At 38.9% G+C, this 24,474-nt stretch overlaps 1 protein-coding gene across 1 annotated transcript in view; it reads left to right on the forward strand.

Annotated features, from left to right (window-relative positions):
- AHRR (aryl hydrocarbon receptor repressor) overlaps positions 1–24,474 on the forward strand; it is an 85,076-nt gene that overhangs the window by 42,704 nt on the left and 17,898 nt on the right. The window contains exon 4 of the mRNA XM_051812847.1: positions 16,189–16,289. Coding sequence (XP_051668807.1) covers positions 16,189–16,289 — 101 coding nt within the window. The remainder of the gene's footprint in view (positions 1–16,188; positions 16,290–24,474) is intronic.

Below are 24,474 nucleotides of genomic sequence, written 5' to 3' on the forward strand. Positions count from 1 at the left end.
TCTTGCTCCATTCCTAAGAACTTTTTCTTACATCTGCCCTCTGCCATTCCAGAACTGGATCTCCATCTCTCCTCTTGAGTAACAGACTGACTGTGGTGGGAAAGCGATGATCTCTTTTTTCTTTTCTTTTTGCTAGTAAGACATTGTTCTTGTCTCCTGTTGGGCAAAAGGACCAGGCAAACCTCTTTTCTATTCTGCTCCATGGCAGGCCTTTGCCTTATGTGGTCTGGGTGTGGTGAGCTCAGATAGCCTGCTGATGCTTTCATTGCATGGGCCACAGGGAGGGGATGTACCTTTCATTCCCTCCCCTAAACAGAGCCCTACCACAGCGTCAAGATGACGAGAATCACTGAAGCAGAGGGATGAAGCCTTAGGGCGGGAGGGGGGAATAAATAATGGATTGTTCTCAACCCTCCGTACTGCATTAGGCTGCCAGATGATTGCTTATTCCTTGCTCCCACCCACACGCTTCATGCCACCACCAGCATTTTTGGTCCTTTGTGGCTGAGGTTGTGGGCTAGTCAGCTGATGAGTCAGCTCTGCTAACCAGTGCTTTTCCAGCTCCCCATGACAGGGATAACTTTGGCATAAGAGTTTCAGCCAGCACTATCTGCACGGAAGATGGGGGCCGCTTGGGCACGTTAATTGATTTATTTAGAATTTTACCATTCTGCAAATAAATAACAGGTTTCTAGGGGTGTACAATTCATCTCGTCTTGTTCTCTTTGCATAGTCTTTAATGCAGGAAGTTCTGAAGCTACACTCTACCATCTGTTAGTACGGGAGTGTGGAGTTAATGGGAAATTCAAACTTTGAATAGGTCAGGAAATTCAAAGATTTGTTCTCACAGCAATTAACTACATGTTGGTCTCAGATGGTACTTTAGCTCATTGGGTTAATGTACAAAACAAATCTTGCGCCACAGCCGAGTTCCCCCACCGCAGCTGAACTTGGCAGAGGGACCAAGTGGGAGAAGAGAGGATCGGAGCTTCAAAATACCTTTGTGCCTTCTCAATGCTGGGCAGGCCTGGGCCTCTTTAGTGCTTCCCAGGGGTCAGAACACCCTCCGGGACTGGCGCATGCAGCATCTCACAGCTCATGTCAACTGGGGAACATCTGGCCAATGGAAAATACATCAGGCAGAAGCATGTTCCAGCTGTCCTGTTCCCAGCCTGCCCCATCCTGCTTTGACTCCATCAACTCCTGGATGTGTTGCTGTGGCTGTGGTGCAGTGGTTAGGCACTTCAGCTCCTTTTCTTGTTCTCCACATCTGGCAAAGGCTTTGCTGTGCTAGGACAGGTTGTATGGACCACCACATGTGGAAGGCTCAGTCACAACTACTTGCTTTAAACTAATTTCTGCAGCTGCATTATTTGCTGTTCTCTTCAGTTTGCCTAGTACTAGAATAGTTCCAGGCATCCTTCAGCAGTTCTGGCCAAGCTAGGCCTTAGTTTGCATTGCAGTAGCAAAACGCTTTTTTTTCCTCCTCTTTCTGACAGAAACTGTCTGGAAAGCACTGGGCCATTATAGAAAGGTAGCTGAGCATCAAGTATGTACAGTACATTGGGGCGGCAGGAAGAGGGTGAGGGTAGAAGCAATTTCTTGAGTATGCTTGCCGTAATTTTTGCAACTGAGTTACTCAGAAATCCTTACATTTTGATTGTAATGACTGTAATTTGTCACAGTACTTAAACTTATTTCTAATGAAAGAATACCTCTTAGTAGCTATTTAAAGTCAATTTGTTTATTAAATAATGATTTATGGTGCACTAATATGAAATTGTTTGATTTTGGATTATTAGCTGAAGTATAAATGAACTGAATTGCATTTATCTGGATAATTTTCAAATTAAATAAACTTCACAGAAGGACTAAAAAAAGTACTGTACAGGCAGATTTACAGCTAATCCAAATTACTGTATGCATGTTCTCTTATACATCTATATATCTATATAAAGATATATATATATCTCGGTGGTGTACATATCCTTGACTGTCAGGTGGAAGACATCAGAGCTGAGGAGAGAATGAGGCAAGTTTGCAGGAATTATTTGGAAATTGGCATATGAGAAGTCATTGTTTATCTTGACTTCACTATACTAAATTACTGACCAATTCTTTCTCTAGAATTGCAGGTCCAGTGGGACTTGGGCACATGTGTGTCTTCTTACGTGTCCTTAGAAAATGGAGCAATTGACCACACTGTCTTTGAGTAGAAGAGGTCATATTCTTGAAAAAATATTACAAATATTTTATTTTCATATAATAAGGGATATAAAAAGGACTCTCAGTAAGGCAAGACTTTTTAAATACCAGCTCTGTGGCCAGACTGCTCTGCAGAAAAGAGCTGAGAAGCAAGTATTCTAGCAGCTGCTTACCCTGAAATGCCCATATGAAACTCATTGTTGCTGTTACCAATGATTTCTTTGCCAAATGTCTCCAGAAGAATGGTATAATTTGTTTGTAAAAGTAAGGTAGCATAACAGCATTCTCATGTATCTCTTTCTATAACTAGAAAGGAAAAATTGCCATGTTAATTAAATATTTGCATTAATATCCAATGCTCCTTCACTTTAGACAAACCTCTGGCTATTTAGCCAAAATTCATAAATATGGACAAAGTCACATCTCTCTTTAGGCAAGAGTTGATCCTGTAAATTTTTCATTTCCATGGGAAGTTGTTGTAGTGGTAAGTGAGTGGGTACAAACCAGTAACGTAAGACTCAAGGCAACACCTTCAGAAGTCTCAGAAATCTTTGAAACTGTGGCCTATCTTCAAAAATGCCCGTGGCTTTGTCTGCACTGGTACTGTTACCCTCGAGGTCACTCCAGACACTGTTGACACCCTCCCTTTATAGACTGGTGTCTCCGTCTCATCACCTCCACCAGCACTTTGTCTGAGCTGAGAAGCTGAGGTGATGTGTCTCAGGTTACGCCTGCCTCACTGCCCAGCCTTCTCATCTGTGACGTGAGTGCGCTGATCTCTGACAGTGAGGTCCACCAGTGGTAAAGTCACAATCCTCTGTCCAGCTTCCAACCTAATTCCTCTCCATAAATATAGGTGAGACCTGGAGCACAGATAAGGCCAATATTAGGGTGTCATTAGTTTCATATCAAATTTAGACTGGGAGGCTATATTTTGTGTAAACGGTAAAGTGCCCTGCAGATGGGAGGGGATCTCTCACATCAAGGACATACACATCAAGATCAAGCCTAAAGTGTAAAAAACCCTCATTTTGGATGAAGCCAAGGGTACTTTACAACCTGTGAGTGCATCTCCAGGATCCCTGAAGCAGTCTGTGGTATGTATGGGCACACCTGAACAAGCTTTCACCTGTTTAGTGTGTCTAATAATAGCAGGACAGTGTGCAAATGAGTCATCTCATCCCACACTATGAGTCCTCAATAAGCTTAGTGCTGTGCCCTCATTCCTATTGTTACTTACTTAAGCTGGATTATAATGATGGTTTGGGCAAGCCTGTTTGTGCTGTCTTTAAATGAAATGTGTCTGTGTACTAATCCTTGCAAAATATCAATGAGCAATACAGCCACCATAATTTTTTAAATTGTAGGCTCTGAAGTAATTTAACAGCTTTTGAAAACTTTATTTCAGGTAATTAGTGCAAATAATTAATGATGGAATAACAACGGTCGCTTTCATAGCGTTAACTGCTTGTGAAAATAGGCCAAGCTCCCCCCTTCTTTGGGTAGAGTTGACTTATCATAAGAGGAAAAATATTTTAAACTTTTTTCTTTAAATTTCCAACTGCCCCTCATCATTCGAAGGTAATTCTATCTACCACCTGCAAGACACATCCATATGAGATTACTGTGTTGGTCATTTGAAGGATGCTCAGCTAAAATAAAGTAGGATTTTCTGACCTAGGCACAAGCTCTAACCAGTACTTGTTGTACTTTCATAGTATTCCTTCGGAATCAGTTCGTAAGCCTGTTTCCTGGTCTAGCATTTCTGTGTCGTGTCTCTAACGCTGCAGCAGGGCAATGTTTAGTTCAGGGCAATTGTATCTGTTGTTTATTGAATCTAATATTTGTTTGACTGTTTACCATGGCTTTTAAATACCTTAATTAGCATAATTCACAGTAGCACATGGTTGGCAGACTTGGACCTTTAAGATAATAAAAAGGAACAGGCTAACTAAATATTTGTAAAAGGTGCCAGTATCGTTTAGGCATTTGACTTCAGCTTTTATTTAGTTCTACTCAGGCAACATTATTCCATCCAGATAAAACACCAAGCTATGCATTTATTCCCTGCTCAAATTGAAATAAAGTAGTCTCATGGCATATTTGGGGGAATCCCAAATATTATTGCAAATATGTAATAATATGCACGTGCCCTATATCTGCGTGGGTCGAAAGGATGAGTTGCCTCTTTAAAAGGTTTCTGTGAACCTGTATTGTTATAGTAAGCTCTGGTAGGCGAGGGGTTGCGTGACTGCAGCAGACTCATTTGTGACCTCAGAAAAGTGGTTATGAAAGTGATCTCTTGATCAGAGGAATAGAGCTCTGCTGCCTGCCAGACCAGCAAGGCAGAAATGAGCCTCCTCCCTGCAAATCTGCCCCGGCAGGAGAAAAAAACCTTCTTTTGGATGCAGCATAGTGATTCCTCTGAAAAATACTCAGGCTTAAAACAAAGTGGGCTCTAGAGTATATATTATTTCCAACTAACTTTCACATATTTTAAGAACATGTGCAAAAGCATCTTCATTTTTGCAATTTGTAGTTTTCATTTTCTGCCTTAAACCTACTCATCTTTTCCTTAGTGTAGTATAATAAGTCTTGTTTCAGTGGTTACTGGACTGACTGTAACAGTAAGCCACAGTGTATATGCAATGAAGATCATATTATAACTGATGAAAAAGCAATATAAACTCCTGTTTATGTCACACAATGAATGTAAAACAGATCTGATGTGTCAGTAAGAAATCACTCTTTTTTATCTAGAGGAATTTGGCAGAATAAGAAGCACTAGAAGTAATTTATGTATCATAATTATTTTTATACACACTATTCACCTAGCATTGATCACTCAGTGAACGTTGCAATTGGCTATAATTGCCTAGAAAGTTGAAGCTATAATCCTATATGTTTCATGAGTGAGAGACAAGATTCTTGTCCTTATCCCATAAGGAATACTAGTTATTTCTTGGGTAACTTGCTATGAGTCAATTTAACAGGCACCTTTGTTGGAGTCAGACTTGCCTGTTCAAGTCAATAACACATATGCAGAAGAGTTGAAACTGGAGAAAAGGTTGTATTTTATTAGCTAGGACTTTGTTTCTCAAATACAGAACACTGGTTGTTCCTTATTGTCACATGGGACAAGTCTGATAAGAACTCTGTCCCTGCCTTTTAATTTTATCACTATATCTAAGTAATCTCTGGTTTTAAAAATTGAAAAACAAATCAAGGCAGGGACACAATTTACAGTCTTAGAGCATTCAAGTATTACATTTCCTGCCTTTTTTAAAGACAGTATTTTTTATTATGCTTAGAAAATTTGAAGGTTCTAATTCTGTTTCTCAATGTAAGGACTGTGGTACTTTTAAAAAATGTAATTCCTCTTGTGCTAAGGGAGAGAGAGCATGTAAGCACACTATTGGCCTGCTTAGGGTCATTAACATGTGCTTGGGATCTTTTTCAGAGCATGGAACCTGGCTGCCAGAAAAGGCAAAGCAAAACCTTTGTGAGGAAGTGAAAAATAAAGGTTCTTGTAGTAATTGAATACATCGTGTGCATGCATTTTCTTTTTCTGCAGAAGGTTCCAGTTCTGCAAAGCAATTTATTTTTGGACAAACCATAATGTCTTCTCTGCAGGCCCTCTGTCTTACAAAGGATTCCAGTTGGGAACAAGGTCCATCTGCTTGGATAGCTTTGCAGGACTAGCCTTTAAATGCATACATTAAAATCTTAGTCTGTATAAAAACACATTTAACAGATACAGGGATCATAACATCAGTTTAGGGTTCTGGCAGTTCGATTTTTGACTTCTGTTGTTGAATAGTTCTACATTTTGAGCTTTTAGGTCAGATTGTCATGCTACTGGTTTTCTTCAGCATTCCAAAAGGCTTTGGAATATAGTTCAGGGTTTTAAAATTATCCTGAAAATTGATTCTGAAATAATTTTTTTAAACTTTTAGATAATGTTCCTGAAGTTTCATTTGTCTGTATCTTGTCTCATCACGTTTTATTACTTCTTGAAATAGAAAAGCCAAAGCTCAAGGACCTCATCTCAGGTATATTTTTCCCACAGCTTGTTGGATTCATGTAACCTCCCAAGGCTTCATACAGTCAATCTCGTCATGGCAGCCTCCACAGACAGCAGAAAACACCAAAGAAAAGCAGCTCTGCTTTAGAAAGAGAGCGCTGTGTTATGTAGGGTGTGTGTTTTTATTGGTGGTTCTGCAGCAGTGTGCTGTGATATCCAGCTGACTTAAAGGTGGAGATTCTCATATTTCCTCTGTCAAGTGTGTTTGCTTATCTAAAGTACGCTGGTAAGCAAATGTGTCTTTGCCTTTAATATTGGATACAGTATGGCTGCTATATAAAGCAGATACTAAGGAATTGCTCTTATGATATTTCTAACTCTAAAAGTGTTGGATCCAGATTTGGTTTTCTGGGTAACATATGCACATCCTGTGCACTAAGGTCTCAGCGTGAATATTTTAGATGCAGTGTTTATTTCATCTTAAAGGTTTCCTTTATCCTCTCCAGATCATGTGCATTGGTTATTTTTAAACAGTCTCTTGGATGATATACTGGCCTACTGACACATGTTCTTTCAACTCTCTTTTAAGAGATACTGACTTAAATTCCTCTTGGAGCTAGCAGGTGTGAATTTAGCCTGTTCCTTTCCATGCAGAATGCTGCAAACAAAATTATAAAGGGAAAAGAGTGATATAAAAGCACTAAAAATTGAGGAGTGGAAGCTTAGGAGATAGTCTGTTGGAAACACAGGCCTGGAAAAGAGGTTATCAAATCAAAAAAGGCTAACAAAAATTGTGTAAATCTCACGTAAGTTAGTAATGGTCAGGTTGCTTTAATCAAGAAGGCAAAAAATGTTTTCTTATGCACTCTCCTAGTTGTATTTGTTTCCATGCTTGGTTTTTTATTTGATTTCATCCTCCAGGAATTGATTCCTAAATGTTTTAAACTGCAGATCTAAATTGAAGAGGGTAAAATTGTGCACATCTTCTGTAGCCAATAGAGACTAAAAATGTTCTGATATTCTTAAAGTAAATCTGTTATCAGGACTTCATTGCATTTCTTCAGTAAGATGCAATTCTTACAATCACCTTTTAAAAAGCAGGAACGATTCCAGTAGACTGCAGTAGCTTACTTCTGAACTGAGCTTTTCTCCTAGCTGTCTTTTCAGTAAAAATGGATTTTGGTCTCATTACTTATGTTTCTGAAAAATATTTCAGACTCAAATTTATTTCAATAGGCTGTTTATCATTAAAGAAATTTTTTGTTGTTTGGATGCAATGATTAGTCACAAGCTGGTCTTTCATCATATGCTTAAATTTAGTCACATACAGGCTTTCTCATAAGGTTCTGATTTTTCTTATTGTCACTTCTGTGATATACTTTGTTTTGCATCACAGATGCTGCTCTTGTTCATCTGTTGTTTATTTTCTGTCTGCAACAAATTTTGTGGACAAGGTCATGGCATTGCAGTGAGAATATAACAACATAAGAAGTGCACTACTGTGTCACACCAGTGGTCCGTCTAGTTTGGTATTCTCATCTCCAAAATTGATGTCTTTTATCTGCTTTAAAACATTCTTGTCCTAGTGTTACCAGGCACTTCACAGGCCACATATTGTGGGGTTGCATGAACAGCAGTTTTGCATTCAGTTCATCCATTGCCCTTATAATTTTGTAAACCTCTTTATTACACCTCCTCTCATCCTTCTCTGTAAAGTAAAGCCATTTTAACCTCTCCTCAAAGGGTGACTGCCTCTGCTGTGGACATCAATGTCCATTGTTGTATTATTTTCCTTGAGAGAAAAATAGCCTAATGACAACGAAATAGGATGAGCCACACCAAAAGAGGACTGCACTCTTGGGCATAGAAAAAAGAAATTCTGAAATTCAGAGGATATAGAGAACCCAATTTTTTAAATATACCTGGACAAGGGAAAAGATGAACAGCTATCCTTCCAAGAAGCCATTATGAAGGATGTTTAGGCCATCTGCTCCACAGGTCCTAGAATCAATGTGTCCTGATGTGCTGTTCCTCTGAATATGTGTATATATATCATGGGTGTGCTGAGATCCCACTCAAGAAATCAGGATATCAGAACACACTGCAATACATTTAAGGCTAATGTGGATTAGTTTGGTGAAGCTGTGAATGAAAACATAAAGCTGCATTGATTGTACATTCTGAGGTCCTTAATTCTGGAACTAACCAATGTTAAGCAAACTTTCTAAGTACAGAATAGTTCTCTTAAATTTATTTTTTTTCTACTCTAAACTTATGCTATACATCTCGATTCTGATTAATGGACATATAATTTACAAACTTAAGGGGCAAGGAATTTGTTGGAATCATCTTAATTTTTGTAAAGGATGTGGATATTGATTTGAAAGTGGACTAAATGGTTTGCAGATTTCCTACCTGAGGTTGTTGATAACTCAGGATTGCAATCCATTTTGTAGTTTGACAAAATAACCCACTTTCATTTAGCTTTTATGTGTTTATTCAAAAGGGTGTGCGAGCAAATACACACTCAGACAAGCTAATGTATTACAGCTTAATTAAAGAATGGAATAGTACACAGATAAAATTAAGGCCCCAGGACTGAACCTATAAATCAATAGGTTTCCATCATCAAGTCATCATATTTAATGTTGTTGATAATCAAATGGAATTGTGCAGTAAAACAGAAAGACTACTTGAAATAAGTCTAATATCTTGGGATAATTTTGGAGGACTACATGTCTCCAGCAGTCTTATAGCCAGTATTGTCTACCAGACCAACTTATAACTCAAATATTTACTCAAAGTGATGCAAACGGATCTCTAAAATATCTCCCTTGCCAATGTGCAATGTGGGGTTGTCTGTTGGGTAGATCATCTGTTGAGTCATATGAAGAAAGGTTGCAACAGTAAGCTACAGAGAAGAAATGTGCTTTCTAGACAAGTTTTTGAATCTGTTGTTCGTATAATTAGCACACAATTTTGTTTCACATGGCGACACAGCTTTTGTTTGGATCTGTGATCCCTCAGAAATTATGGAATGAGGGAGATGTTACATCCCAGACTACATAAAAACATGATATACAAGTGTGATTTCTTGTGAACCAATTATATGAGATATAGATAGAATAAACCATCAAAGACCACTATAGAAGAGTTAATAACTTATTTTGCATATTCTCCATATACACACACTTTTATGACAGCTACTTCACCATTCTCAGCATTTCTTAAATTAGCCTACACATTTTATAAACTGAGAATTGAGGAAACAGAACTTACCCTGACACTCATTAACCTAAAATATTAAGCAGCTCTTTACCTTACCAAATTAATCCTGCTTGTAATATAATGAAAGTGTTCCTGGAGGGAATGTGAAATGCCCATTACTGGGGATACTCAAAAACCCTGAGCAACCTGAAATTAGCTCTATTTTGACCCCGGTGAGGTAGACCAGATGACCCTCGAAGGTCCCTTCCAAAAACCTACAACTTCCTAAGTCTTTGTGATTCCCTATCCTGACTGAATTAACAGACCTGGGCTCCCTACAGGTAAAACACTTCCCTAGAGCTTTGCAGGGCTACTTGCACCACAGCACAACTGAACATTGGCAAGCAATAGTTTTCAGCTTCTCAACTTGCCTCATCCAAATTGTATTTCCCAAAGGCACACAGACCTCTTTTTCACATGCAAGAAAAAAATACCCTGAACCTGGTCACCTCTGCAAAAAGTCCTCAGTTTGTGTTTCTTCTTTCACCCCCACCTGGATCCTGATGCTACATTTTTGCTGGACTACCCAGGACTGCCTGCCCTGGTGTCATGCCAGTTCAGTGACAAAGACTTGGTCTGTCAATCATTAATTCCTACCCCAAGTTGGTTCTCTTCCTGACACAACCTTGCTCAACAGTTAAGTTGAGGGAAAAGATGAGACTGATGGGTTTTAGTGGGTAGTGTGAGGAAGATGGTGGATTTTTTTCTGGGAACTGGAGAAAAGTACACTGGAGAAAAGGACTTGCCCAAGGCAAGAGGTTCACCCTTCTCCCTTTCTTGCCTGCTGGAAAACCTCTTGAGATCTCATTCTAATATCTTGTCTGATCACGGCTAAATCTTGTAACGAGCCAGATCTCTAAGGGCTGATGTTTGTAGAAAAACTATAGGCATAAGAGTTTTTTCCCCTCTTTTGTATTTTTTTTTTGTTTTGAAGAAATAATTTCCATGTGTACTCTTACACACACAGACAACACTGGCAGCTGGATCGCCGTTTTAGAAAGTTTATCTGATCTGCAATAATTTCTAAAATCACAAAACCCTCCAGTGGAATATAGCAAAACTGATCATACTGAGGATTGCTCCAGCAGAGTGTTTTACTGTTTGCAAAAGGATTTGACTTCAGGGAAACACTCCTCACTCTTTGCACGGCGGACTTCCTCCCCTCTCCCTGCTGCATGAGAGTTATTTTTCTGATCCTCTACTTTAAGCTCCTTTGCTTTTTTTAGGCAACTTCCAGATATCTGATACAGTATATAATGAGGAATTAGGTTCCATTACACGAAGGCTTAACCTTCTCGAAAAGCATTCAGCGCTTGCCAGGAGTCATCAATATTTAACAGCTGTTGTTATTATGAAATACTTCATAGGGTAATGTGGCTCGTCTGCTCGCACGCAAGGGTTTGAACGGGCGCCAGGGCCCTGTCAGAGCCGCCGGGAGATTGACAGGCAGCGAGGCTTGCGTGACAGCAGGGCTGGGGTTAGTCAGCAGTCTGCCTCCTCCGCAGCAGGGACTTCTCCTCCCCCTCTCCTCCCCGTCAAAAGGGCTCCTCCGGACGGGGTGCGAGGCGGGCTGGGGGCTCAGAGGGGCGAGGTGGCCCCACCAGCCCCGCGCAAGGACCGTGGGGAGAGGAGGGCTGCAAGGCGGTGGCATCTCTTTGATGCCCCTCTCTCGTGGGGGAAAATGGATGAGGCTTGCTGGGAAAGGGGAATAAACGGTTCTGAAAGAGGGGACGGGATCTGGAAAGCAAACAGTTTGGTTTGTACCTTAAATAAATGTCATGCTGTACTCGAGAAACTTCAAAGGGAAGTCAGATTTCAAAGCATCTCTTAAGAAGAAGCAGACTGAGAAAACCGCTAAGTTGGGAAGAAAAACTTTGCATTGCTGTTAGTATAATTTCATCTGGTGTTCTGGTAGCCTCCACAACAGGACTGAGAACCATACAGCTTTTATTCAGAGGGTGCATTTTGGTGCTGATTTCTTTCCCTAAGCATTTGCACAATCTGTATGTTGTGGCATTTCAAAGTGCAAAAGTCCCCTTCATACTGTTTATCAGTGTAAAATAACTGTTCCTTATGCTGTATATTGTTTAATTTCAGTGTTCATCTAATGGCCTCCATCCTAATTGTCGCTTGGTGTTCTCTGTAACACAGCCAGAGGAAACAGACCATTTCGGTTCATGGCTCTAGGTTTGTTAAGCAGAATTGTTCATAACAATTCTGTTTCCTAGTCAATTTGTTTTGTTATCTTAGTATTCAGAGTAACATGCATAGCTGATTCTTCCTGCAGCTAGAAGATCCAGGAAGAAAGACCCTGTTCTCACTTCCTTTCAAGTAACAGTTACCAAAAGTAAGACTTGCATTCATAAAGCAGTATCTCTGAACCTGCAAGCTGAATTTGGGTATTTTTATCTGCCCATTTTAAGAAATAATTTATTCCCTAGTCTCACAGGTACTCCTTATAGAAAGGCTTGAAACTAATTCTCCTGCATCACACTGAGTACGGTCCCCCTCTTACACCCAAAATCAACCCGGGGAAGGCATTCTGTTCAGAAGCAGCATCCCTTCACTGCTCATTTCTCACCTGTGCTTTTGCTTGGTGCAAGAAGCCTGAGTAGTGCAAGGCACCTAAGGTGGCTGGGGTACAGTTTGCCCACACATTAGTTTTTTTCAGAGCTTAAATTGGTAGGTAAATTCACTAATTACTTTCTGAAGAATGAAGGTCATGCTTGTGTGGGATGAGGTATAGAAACACTCTGGAGAATGTAATCCCATGGGTTTAAAAAGTATGGTTTTATGAGTGTTCTGAAATCTCCATCCCTTTGAACTAAAGAGCATTCTGCAATGAATAAGTGTTCTGTTATTTCTGAGGGAAAGGGAACGTCTGGTTTCATAATGCTTCTGTAGACTGTGTTAGGCAGCTTTTCTCTTCGTTACAATATTCCAGATTTGGTTTTCAAGCCAAGGAGTTTGCAAATGAAGATAGCAATTCTTGTATCAGAACTGAAGGCTCAAAAGAGATCTCAAGTTTTTACATTGTTCTGGGCAGAGACAGTGCAGCTGTGAAAGACTCAGCAGCACTGTCTGAGACAGCCCCATGCTCCTTCAAACAAACTTATCTCCTTCGTGGACTTTTTTTCTCCTTTAATTAACTGTCAGTTCTAGCTCTACATTATTTTTTTACTTTCCATTCCTTTCAATGTTTCAGATCAGAAATTGAAACAATGTCCTCAGATCTTTGACCTTTCCTCCAGGAAATCACATTGGCCATTTTTCTTAATTTTTTTCTTCCTCCTCTTCCTAGTTCCCTTCCCCCCCTCCCTGTATATTTCCACAGTGTTATCCTTCTGTAGGACCCAGCATTTCCAAACTTGTTGGCTTTTAATGTTGCATGGGATTGCACCATGTTCACTAGATCGCATGAGCTTTCAAAACTGTTGGCCATGTACGTGTATATCAGGTATTTATCACTCTATGGTATCAATATGCTCATTCATCTTCTTTGGCAGAACAGCTCCATCTTCTGTTTTATTTCATGTTCTGGAAGTGCAGGCTCGATAAGTTGTGCTCAGAAAAAGGTCTCTGACGGTACCACTTCCCATCTCCTCAGTTTGCCAGTTTTGAACCTAGTAGGGGAGCGCTCTACACTGAATTGCTGACCATCTTGTTTAAAGAGTTGCTTCTCCCACGGAAAGCAGTCCAAGGCTCCATAAAGCTCAATCTCTCAATTTTTTTAACAGCCAGCAGCATTCATTAGACTGCCTGCAATATCAACTTTTTTTCTTGCCCCATTATTGATATATGGGAACTCCAACAGCCTGTGTTCCCCTCAGGTCACTGAGTCATCCTTTGTTGTTTGTTAATTTTAAGTTTTCTGCAATTTGCTCCTCCCTGCCTACCAGAGACAGTATTCCTGCATGCTCCAATCTTTCATTTGTTTTCATCATCATAGGCTTCAGTGTTGATCCAGAGAGAGAGAATTTTATGCGATGGCTAATCTTGATCATGGCTATCTTGGCATCAGGGCCTTTGCTATCAAGATACTCGTCATAAGCAATATTTACTGTCCTTCAGTTCTCTCTCTTGATTCTTGGTGGTGACAGGGGTATTGTTAGACTGCTCTGTTTTTGCTGTTTTTCTGCCTAGTCAGATAACATCTTGTAACTTTCCCTCGTTGGCCTGTCACGTCTTGCTTTTCTTCCTCCTCCTCGTTTCGGGGATCTGCGTGGTTTTCTGCCTGTCTTGCCCTGCTTTCTCCAGGTGACAGGCTATCACCAGCAGCAGTATCTCTTCTGAGCTATCACTGCAGTATCAGCCCAGCCACGGGTGAATTAATCAAGCATTTCCAGCACAAGGAGGCAGAATAAGAGTGAGCAGTGAGTGACAGCTCTGTTGCCTCAGGTGCAAGGAGCAAACTTTTCCGTCTCCCTAGGAACATTCACTTCTTGTTGCAAAGGGTGTTATTTGTCTTTGATGGTGCAGTGGGTCTCCTTGCAGTCCAGGCCAGTGAGTAGGGGATGTTATGAAACGGATGTGTGTGGCCTAACATATGGGTAACTCTAACTGGCAAAATAACATTAAAATACTTTCCATTTGGAGATGGAATTTATAGTAGCCAGACAAGCTTCAGAACAAACATCTCTTGTGTTCTGCTGCTGTGTTTGTATGAGCCTGAAGGCTAACAAACAGGCAGGGAGCTCTGGCCTGCTCAGCTGGGTAAGATAATAGTTTCCACTAACAATGCAGTGCAAACGGGTGGAATTTTCACAACGCCAAAAGAGTGCATCAAAGAAATAAACCTTCGTTTCCTCTCAGCCCTCCCTGTTCATCCTTTAACCTGCACAAAGACCTCAAATCACCATGTCATTAATTACTAAAACATCTTTTCTCAGGAGGGAAACTCTGGAAGAGGCCATTGGAATAGGGGTTGGGCTTTTAAAAATCGTCGTCACAAGGTATTTAAAAGATGTGTGGATGTAGCACTTAGGGACATGGTTTAGTGGTGGACTTGGCAGTGCTGAGTTGATGGTTGGACTTGATGACATTAAGGGTCTTTTCTAACCTAAATAAGACTATGATTCTATGAGTGTTCTTATAGACAGGTGTAGCAGAAAGCTTGGCTGATCAGGGGGAGAAAAAAAGCAACCATTTCCAATTAGTTTAAAAGGTATACCAAATGAAAATATAGATTTAAGATTCTGTATATGCTGTTCACGGCAGCCTAGCTTACAAGTCTGAAATCACAAAGTTATTTTGGCTGGAAAACATGGGTAGGGGTCTGTTTTAGGCAGCTTGGGATTTTCCTTATGTGTTTTCCCATGCCCAGGAGAGGGATTTGTTACATCTAATTATACGTTCAAGATGATTGCCTTGGGGTAATGACTGACATCACTTTCAGCAAATATTTACAATGTAAGCTAAAGAACATCACGAATATTCAGTCAGTGTTGCTTTGCATTGCCATCATCTGTTGTAAAATGCTGATGTATCTTGCAACAATCCCTCACTAGGCTGTTAAATTGATAATGGGCTTTTGCACAGGCTCAGGGGCATTAGAGGCTTGTTATCTGTCTCCTTTTCTTATTCTGATTTGGTATAAACTATTTCTTCCCATCCCAAACCTTTTTTTTTTTTTTGTTTATTAAACGTCTCTGGCTGTGGCTATTCCAGCTTCCCTTTAGCTGGAAGGGAAAATGTAAATCAAATGTCCCAGATAATCTCACCAGTATGCTCTCCTCTCATTCTCTCTGTGAAAAGGAAAACAAATAGAAAACTGAATCTCTGTTTGTTACCAGGGTATTTGTATGACCCAACTCTGGAGTGGGACAGTGAAGCTGACTTAATTTTTACTGACCAAATGATAAAGAGAGGTTCCTGTCATACTCCTTAGATGATGCAGAAGACAAATTACTAAGTGATGTCAGCCTTCTCAGAAATTCTTTCATTATCTCCAGAAATGAGATTGTATTTCCGGGATTTTTCTGTAGGTTATCTAGATAGGAAGACTTGGAGTATTCAAATATATATTAGATCAAGCAATGTGTAGCAAGAGAATTCACTAGTTTAGTATCCCGTGAAAGCTTTCATGATTATTAGGAAAAACATATGGAATTTTAATCTGTAGTGAGAGCTTTTTACGAATTTCATGGCATAAATGACCTGCTAAAAACAAACTTTAAACCTCTGTGTAAAAATGAAACAGTTTAAGAACATTCTCTTGAATCTTACAGTTAGGCTGGAACTTGTAGAAGTGAGTAGAGTAAAGCAAGACTGAAAACCAACTGATGTCAAGAAGGTCAGCATTGAAAATAAGAAAGTTATTTCAGTCCCTTGTCTTTTGAGCTATATAGACATTTTTCTATATTGTCATAATACATATTTTTATAAACAAAACAACTTGCTAACTTTCTTTTGTTTCTTTCCTGTGGGTTTTGGTTGTTGCTTTATGTAGAGTAGACTAATGGAAAAAATATGTTCAATAAAAAATGTGATAGATATTTCATATAAAAAGCATCTGGACTGCAAAATATGTATCTCTCTCACACAGCAAAAGAAAGTTGTCAGTAACTGAGATCCAGACCACAAAGACAGTAACTCCTAATTAAATCAATGCATGTTAAGTGCCTAAATAAGAATTTTAGTCTAGTGGCCCTAATCACTATGATTTCTAAATTGATAATAACTCTTTCCAACAGCCATTCAAGAAAAGCACTTTAAGAAGCAAGTTGGCCAAACAATAAAAGAAGACAATATATCTAACAAGACTGCTGTACAAGAAGGTGGACTTCTACTAGAAGTGAGTGAAAAAATGCTGTTTTTTCTGGCTATAATTTATTCAGTTTGATGATATATTCGGGCTGATTATTTGTGGCAACTTTTGGTCAGTCTTGGTGTGAGTCTTTCTAGAATCACACTTGTGAGTGCTTCTTGCAAGAGCAAAACTGGCAGTTTTGACAATCATGGGCAGTCTCCATTTGGGCAATTGCACCTCGCACCTTTATGTCCTCGACATTGCCAGTGAACTCCTGTAGGTCAGTTCACAGTTCTTTTTCACTTTTAGGTTTATTTTACTTGGCCAATATTTTGAGGATGTCAACATGAACTTTCCTGGATTCTGATCTGAGTTGAGAATATTCTAGGATATTTTAGTTTATCCTATTTCCTCAATTCTGTGCTCTGCACACACACCGTGTGCACAAAAGTTATTCCTTCTGAGTATTTTTATCCCCCTTAGGACTACTTTATATTGGCAAAGCAGCATAAAGGAGCCATACTGTTACTGAGAATTGGATCCATTTATCTGAAGGAAGAATTAATACTGCTGTGAACTACTGAACCAGCTAGAGCACAGCGGTCCATCCCAGATACATCTGCATTTCAAACACATGATGTAATAATGCCTCTTATACACTAAGGTCCTTGGAAATTCCTATGTGATTAAGACTACATATGTATAGTTGTTTTGGAGAGGATAATATTCATGGTATAAAAATTATGTTTTAAAGACAGCTCTGAGATATATGTAAATGTAAATTAAATAGTAGCCTCCAGCAAATAATCGCTGAACTGTTGAATTAAAAATACATTCTATCATGAGATTCAATACCATAAGTCATTCAAGTCTGTGGAATGGAAACTGGCATCCTGCTTTCCTTCCTCTTAATACTTTAGAAGATTTTAATTTTGTATTCCAAAGCAAGTGACACAAGTATCTGATTAGTTAGTACTAGTGCCAAAACAAGATGTTTGGCTATCAGGTATTATTTTGCATTCTCTAATGAATAGGGAGTAAAGGGCATACAATAAAAAATAAATATGGTGAGTATATAATTTTTAATGAGGGTCTCCTATATTTAGTCTATGCTTTGTTGGATGTATATTACATGCCTACAAGCTATAATCATTAGAGATCTTCAAACAGTAGCCCTACTTCTGTGAGTACATGGAGAGAACACTTGCACATAATTTCAGGTGGGTTACAAGAATCTAATACAGAATATGCTGATGGTTGGCTTACTGCAGAGTATATAGGAGTCATATTCTCTTTGAATATAGGGAAGATATTTTATCCTGGATCATACTTAATGTGGATCATTAACTGGTTGATTAAGTGCATGTTAATATGAATGTACTTGCCAGCTTCATTTATGGGAATGTCTGACCTAGAATAAGAGGGTGAGTTTTCCTTAGGGCTTGTTGGGAATGTTCTCTGAGAACTGAGTTTGGGTCAGGTCACAATTCAGTGGTTACGGCACACAAAGAAAAGTGTGTTTTTAAGTTGTTCAACCAAATTCACCATGTTGGTTGTGAGGGACTGTGGGATTTTAACTAAATAGTCACATTTGTGATTCCTTCCAAGGAAAAGCAAACAGTGGTTGCTGTGCTTTGTATATTGACTTGTGAATCTGACCACTTCACTTGCACTCAAAAGATATTTTTCAGCTGTCGAAAGTCACTTTCCATCTCATGACACCACCTTGCACTGTGCAACCTCTCCTAGATGCTTTATATAATACAAACCAGAATAATCTGAATCACTAAAATGTGTGTGAATAATATTGTTCCTGAGTGCAATGTTAATGGAAAACCAGGGATAATAGCTTTTATTTATGTCCTAGAGGGTATGGTCCCTCTGCTCCATGAATAGGTAGAAATATGGAATACCAAGAACTCTAATTACTGGTAAATAATATATCTGTGACTCTTGAGTCTTGGAACAATACAGTACTTCCCCTTTCAGCTTGAAAGAAAACAATGGAATTAGGCTGTCTTCAAAGTATGTTTAAAATGTTTTTTATTTCTAAAGGCCTTTGCCACAACATGTGTTTTTTATTTATGATTTTATGGAGATTTTTTACAGCTATAATCAAATAGCTTTCATCAGCAATAACAGAATAAACAATAATACCAGTTTATCAAAGACTTTTTAGTGAAGCACAGCAGGTATTTAAACAAATAATTTCTTACAGTATTTTAAGGTCATTTCTTCTGGATGAGAGAATCTTTTCTTGCCATCTTTGTTTCCCTTTGGAGGGAAGGGGCAGAAAAAGCTCAAAGAATCAAAGTCTAATTTTATTAATTTTTTTTTAGTATACCCCATTCTCACAGTATTTACTGTCCTTGGAGACTTCAGATTCCAACAGTTTGACTGCAGTAATGATTTTTAACTTTGCACTTTCAAATTATTTTCCAAGACAGGTGGTTTTGCAACCCTTGTGCCACATGCCTTTGGGCAGAAAAGGGCCATATTCAGCTTCTGAAGCCTGTTACTGAATGCTTAAGAAACACTGGGCCAAACCCGTAACCAGAAAAACGAGAAAATAAGTTGTATTGGCAGCCAATAAATCCAGATAGAATTTATGGGGTGATGGGGTGGAGAAACATAATAAAATTGTGACTTGGAAAAATAATGAATCACTGGTGGGTATCTAGGCAATAGCCTTGACTGCAACAATCATCTCGTGGCTGTTGGCCACCTCCTGCTCTTCCCCCTTACTGCTATACTCACAGTCTTAAGACCAGGCCTCTGCTCTTCCTCATCACTGATACTGTTTCTTGCTTCACTTGTACACTAAGCAACACCCTCCTGAAATTATTGCTTGGTCTTTACTGACCATTTCACAATTGCTCCTGCAGTTTTTCTCCTTGTTATGGAAGAATCATTGATGTTCAAATTTCTGTATCAACCCTTGCTGCTATGGAGGTGCCTTGATGGGCTTTCTTTCCTTCTTTCTTATGTCTGTTGGTCTTTTATGCTGCAGGCTGCAGTGTGGGATTTATGGCATCTCTGTCTCTAGATGTACGGACATAATTCTTTTCTGGTGTGAAAATAGTGCTTTATAACCAAAATGTCATAAAAATTATAAAGATATATGGACAATCCAGGCAGCTCCCAAACAGATGCTAGTGGAGTAAGATTGTTCTATCATGCCCCTCTCTCTGATGAAAACTGATTAATGCCAGACCTGGCCTATTTTGTCATTTCCATGCTCACTGGCATTTCAGACTCTTTCAAAGAAGATTCATGTTGATTTCAGGCTCTTCCAAGCCACACTTTTGCACAGTTTAGGGTCAGATTTCCATGAGTCCTCTACTCTTAAGGCTTCAGGGCACAAGAATCATATTTCTGTGGTTTTGTCTCATGTTTTTCTTCACGGCTGCATTGAAGATGCCACTCAGCAGACTATCCTGGTATTTCTTATTCAGTGACACTGTACCTTCTGTTTAATATCTTTATCAATGACCTGGATAAGGGGATTGAGTGCACTGTTAGTCAGTTTGATACAACATGAAGTTGGATGGGAGTTTTGACCTGCTCGAGGGTAGGAAGGCTCTGTAGAGTGACCTGGAGAGGCTTGCTACTTACTTACTCACTCAAATTTTTAGACAAAGACTGTCAGGCGTCTGGCATCTTAAATATCTTAAACATATTAAATTCACAGACATATGGTCTTTGACTTATTAAATAAATAAACCTCTTCGAAACCACGAAAACTAGGTTTGATGGTGCAACCCTTATAATTTTCCACTGGTATTAATAATCTTAGCCTCATTACATTAGCTATTTAATCATCTAAAGTTGGGTTTTTCAAACTCAGCTTCCATGTTTTGTAGGCATGTTTTTGTTCTACCACTTATCAGATGAATTTTGCTGATTTGAGTTGTAAGTAACAAGACTAATGAGGCAATTCAGGTTATCTAGCTACCGAACCAGCAGAATTTGTGCTTTGACAAAAACCTATAGCATAGTCAGGTCTAGGGCCTTTATCACATAAAACAGGAACTTTATCACACAGACAAGTCCTTTATAGATTATTTCTTAATTCCATATCACAGGTTAGGTCACTATTGTGAGTAGGAAATTTTGGTTCTTGCTTAGTAGCTCCTACTGAACTCGGTGAGGTTTTTTCTTGACAGATTTAATACCAAATAGAGCCCAAAGTCTTCAAAACCAATAAAAGTCAGATTTCTTATGCAAGCAAATAATTCAGGATTTGACATAAGGCAAGTTTGAAGCATATTATTTAACATGTTGTTACCTTAAAAATGGGTGTAAATAATAATTTTTCTGGCAGTTACTTTGAAGAGAGATGTGTATGTGCACATTTTGGCACTGAAAGGTATCTCCTGGTGGCCTCTACTAACACCTTGAACTAGAGTTCAAGTTTCATTCCTACAGAGTTGGAAAATGATACATTAGAAAACATCCTATTGGTGCTGTTCTTCACTCTGCATAAGGAAATAACATAGGAAACCCTTTTCCCACTTGGTTTCCTGTAATTTTTTTTGAACTTGTTAGTGTAATTCCACTTCCTCCTTCCAAACTGATTTATGTAATCAGTACTGGATAAAATTGTACTGTTGAAAAAGGTACTTCAGTTTGAATTTCAGTCTGAGAGAAAGAGATTTTACTCTTCCTGTTATTTTTTAATTTAAACTTGAAAAGGAAAATTGGGAGTCCAACAAAAGTGCATGGTTATTATACAGGCTATGACCAAGGCACGAACTTCAGAAATCAAAAACTGGTAGAGAAAGACTTTTTGGTTTATTCTGGTCTGGAATTCCAGTGGTGCTGACTCGTTTAGCGCAGTCCTTCTAAAGTAAATCCTGTAAGATGATGATGCAGTACTTTACTTTTTAATCTACTGGTTTTAAATGGGGCCATTAAAATAGGAAAAAATTCTTACAAAAAGCTCATAGCCCTAGTGAAATTTTTTTTCAGTTAATACAACTTTTAAAAGTTACCAAAACAACCCTTTTGCTTTCCTTTATTTTCAAACACGAACCTTCTCCCAGTAATTCAGATGACATAATTTAAGCTGACATTAGTCACTTGGTATGACTTACAGAGAATTTATCCATTAAAAAAAAAATGGGGTTAGGATTGCCTTTTTATCACATGCATACATTCACTTTTTTCTTGCCAGGCACAGACAAAACACAAAGGAACACTTCAGAGGCCTTGATCCCTTTTTTCTTTCTTTACAAATAGGCATATTTCTAAAATCCAGACTTGAAATTTGGCATGGCCACAGCTCTGCGCAAAAAACATCCTTTCTGTTGCCCTTTAAACAAATAACTAATGTTCTCGCTTATTCCTTTCTTTCCTTTCTTCTTTTTTTTTTTTTTCCTTCTCTAACAAGTCTGGACAGAAAAACCACGACCCCTAAATACCATTTGCTCTCTCCTCCGGTCCTTAGCGTTACTGTTATGACCCTAACAGTCACGATGCTGCCACAGTGCTGGGGTTTCTGAAGTACAGGAGGTGGCACCATCCAGCTTGACAGAGGCAGAGAGCAAAATAAAATCATGTTATCCTCTCCCTTCAGATTTTCAGCCTAAATTTGAGACAAGTGATAAAAGATGGATTTCTGCGGGCAATACTGTGTGGAAATAATGAAAAAATGGTAACCACGATTCCCAGTACGCATGGTGTCTGAGCAGCTTGACCTTTGCCAGGAGTTTTGCAAGAGTTTTAAGGAGGGATTTGAAGAGGAAAAACAGGTACTCTTGCAGAGGCTTGAGTGAAGCCTTTTAGCAAAAGGGTAAAAGCAATTAAGTGCTTCTTTTCAAATCTTCTATATGTGACATGTTGGGCTGATGAGAGTTAGTATTTAGCTTCTCCACAATGAAATGACAGATCATAACTGAGAGGGGAGCAAGCTGGGAGTGGATTGGAAAATCAGGACAAGCAGCTTATTTTAGTGTGATAGAGCAGGGGGAGCAGGCAGTTGGTGCAAGCGTGTGGCAAGAAGTGACAGCATCCTCTGGTTTGCACTGGCATCAGGAAAGGTGTCCTCCATTTGTCAGGATAGAGGCAAACTTGCTGTCATATAAGGAGGGTTGGCCGAGAAATTTTAGTTGTACCAGTGAACAGAGCAGCTGTCCCTCCACAGCATTAAGGTAAAAAATCAATAAGATTTGGGCACAGACCAGACAGATGTGGATCTGAATTTCAGGGCACTACTGCTGTCTCCAGACTGCTCATCACAGCCAACTCCACCCGAGCTCACTTTTCACAGCCACTTCCTCTGTTTCTGCTCAGGCTATTTCGGTGCCTCTTGGAGGTAGTCCAGTGGCCACATAACTTCCTCCTCAACAAAACATATTCTCCTGTTTCAGCTCTGTAAGTTTTTTTTTCTCTCGCTGACTTCAGAGTTAATCCTTCACAACTGTTCTCACAAGTTAATAGGTTTGATATCTGTATGTGAGCACTGCACCATATAGATGCACCGGGACTTAGTCTGCTACTAGAACTGACTTCTCACATTAAAGTAACAAAGGCAATCATAACACACTCTTCAGTTCATAAAAATTTTTGCATGAACATTCAACTGGTTGAAGTGAAATTATAAATGAGCTGCCTAAACTGTATTTACAGACGAGAATTGCTTCTGGTATATTCCTTATTCTCAACTTAGAAAAGCTGATGAGCTACAGCCTTGCTGTCTTCTCAGTAAGGTGGAGTGATGAGCAAGAAAGCAGGTCCAGTCTATACTGTGTGCAGTCTTGATAATTTTCGCAAGCTTGTGATGATTTTGTTTTGTGGGTATGGAGGTTTCAAAAGAAAAACATGTATTTTACTAGAAATGTTGAGTATATTTCACTTTTACTTTTTGTTTACCGTAGGTAGTAAAACTTAAATACATTATTTGATGGGTTTGAACTGAAAAAACCCTTTCTATTGAAAGCATGATGCTGACCATTAAATGTACTCTTTCCTATTAGAAGCAAGGATACAGTATTGATTTGGAGACAGGAAGACAGATAGGCACCCTTCAAATAGTTCTGTTCCTGTTTCAAGAACATCAAGAGAAATCACCATTATTCCGATTTTAACAGTTCCTGAGATTTTATAAGTAGAAAAAAGAGAAATTATATAGTTTTTGTGTCCTGTTGTAACTGCAGTTCTTCCAGGAATTCCTAGCTGCAAAAGCTGATGGGGACCAACAAGCAGGTATTTTCACCAAATTGTTCTGCATCTTTCCCACTCCTCCTTTAATAGCAGAATTCAACCCTGCTGTCAGTATGGGACAGAGTGTGTTTGATACAGGATACTTAGAGGATATAATACATGCATAAGAGATAAGTGAAACAGTAAAACAGTTCCCAGAGTCAAATTCAGGAAGGCCACACTCCCTGAAAATTCTACGGACCTGAAATGGTGTTTAAAAAAGCTGGTTTAGCGTGTATTATCAAACAGAATGAGAAATATGGATTATTTTGATCTTCTCCCCACCCTTTAAAATAGTTTTGTGTTACAAAATGTGATTTATAGTGCTAAATACACAGAAAAATATCGCTCTGAAATTAGGGCATCACATTCTGTTTACAGTATATAGGCTGCAACATTGTCTCTTTTAGGTTTTGATTCCTTATAGAAAGAGATGTCTGCCATTTGTGCTCATTAACAGTTTGTAAGTACAAATAAGAGTCAGCTGTGGATGGAATATTATGACGGCTTCTCTTCAGGACTTGATGCACTTACATGTAAATAACACTGAAAAAAAATACAGACATTTGGTATTTACATATGTTTAATTGTCCAAAATGTTGGATAAATATTACTTGAGATTCTTCTCAGTAAGTTATTTCTGTGAAATATAATGGTTAATCTTACTACATTTGTTATTGCAAAGTCTACCTAACTAAATTTGTTATTACACATGCAGAGTAGTGAGCAATTAATGTTTCATTTTGAGTCTTCTCAAATGGACTTAATCAGGCTTACATTTTCTATATTGAAATTGTTGAAGAGAATATTGAAAAGCTCAGAGCAGCTGCAGAACTCAGAAAAAATGAAGAGCTGAACTTGCTATGATATTGCCCCAGCTTTGCTTCCATCTGTGAATACAACATCTGCTTTTGAGGAAGTGAAATGAGAAACTGCATAAATCAATATAAAGACTGTTTCTATTTCTAAGTGTAGTCCTGTGAGAAAGAGCATTGACAGGAGGGTTCCATTACTAGTAGAGCACAAT

Source organism: Manacus candei, unplaced genomic scaffold (assembly GCF_025592945.1).
Source record: "Manacus candei isolate 608988 ecotype Guabito, Panama unplaced genomic scaffold, ASM2559294v1 h1tg000088l, whole genome shotgun sequence".
Lineage (NCBI taxonomy): Eukaryota > Metazoa > Chordata > Aves > Passeriformes > Pipridae > Manacus > Manacus candei.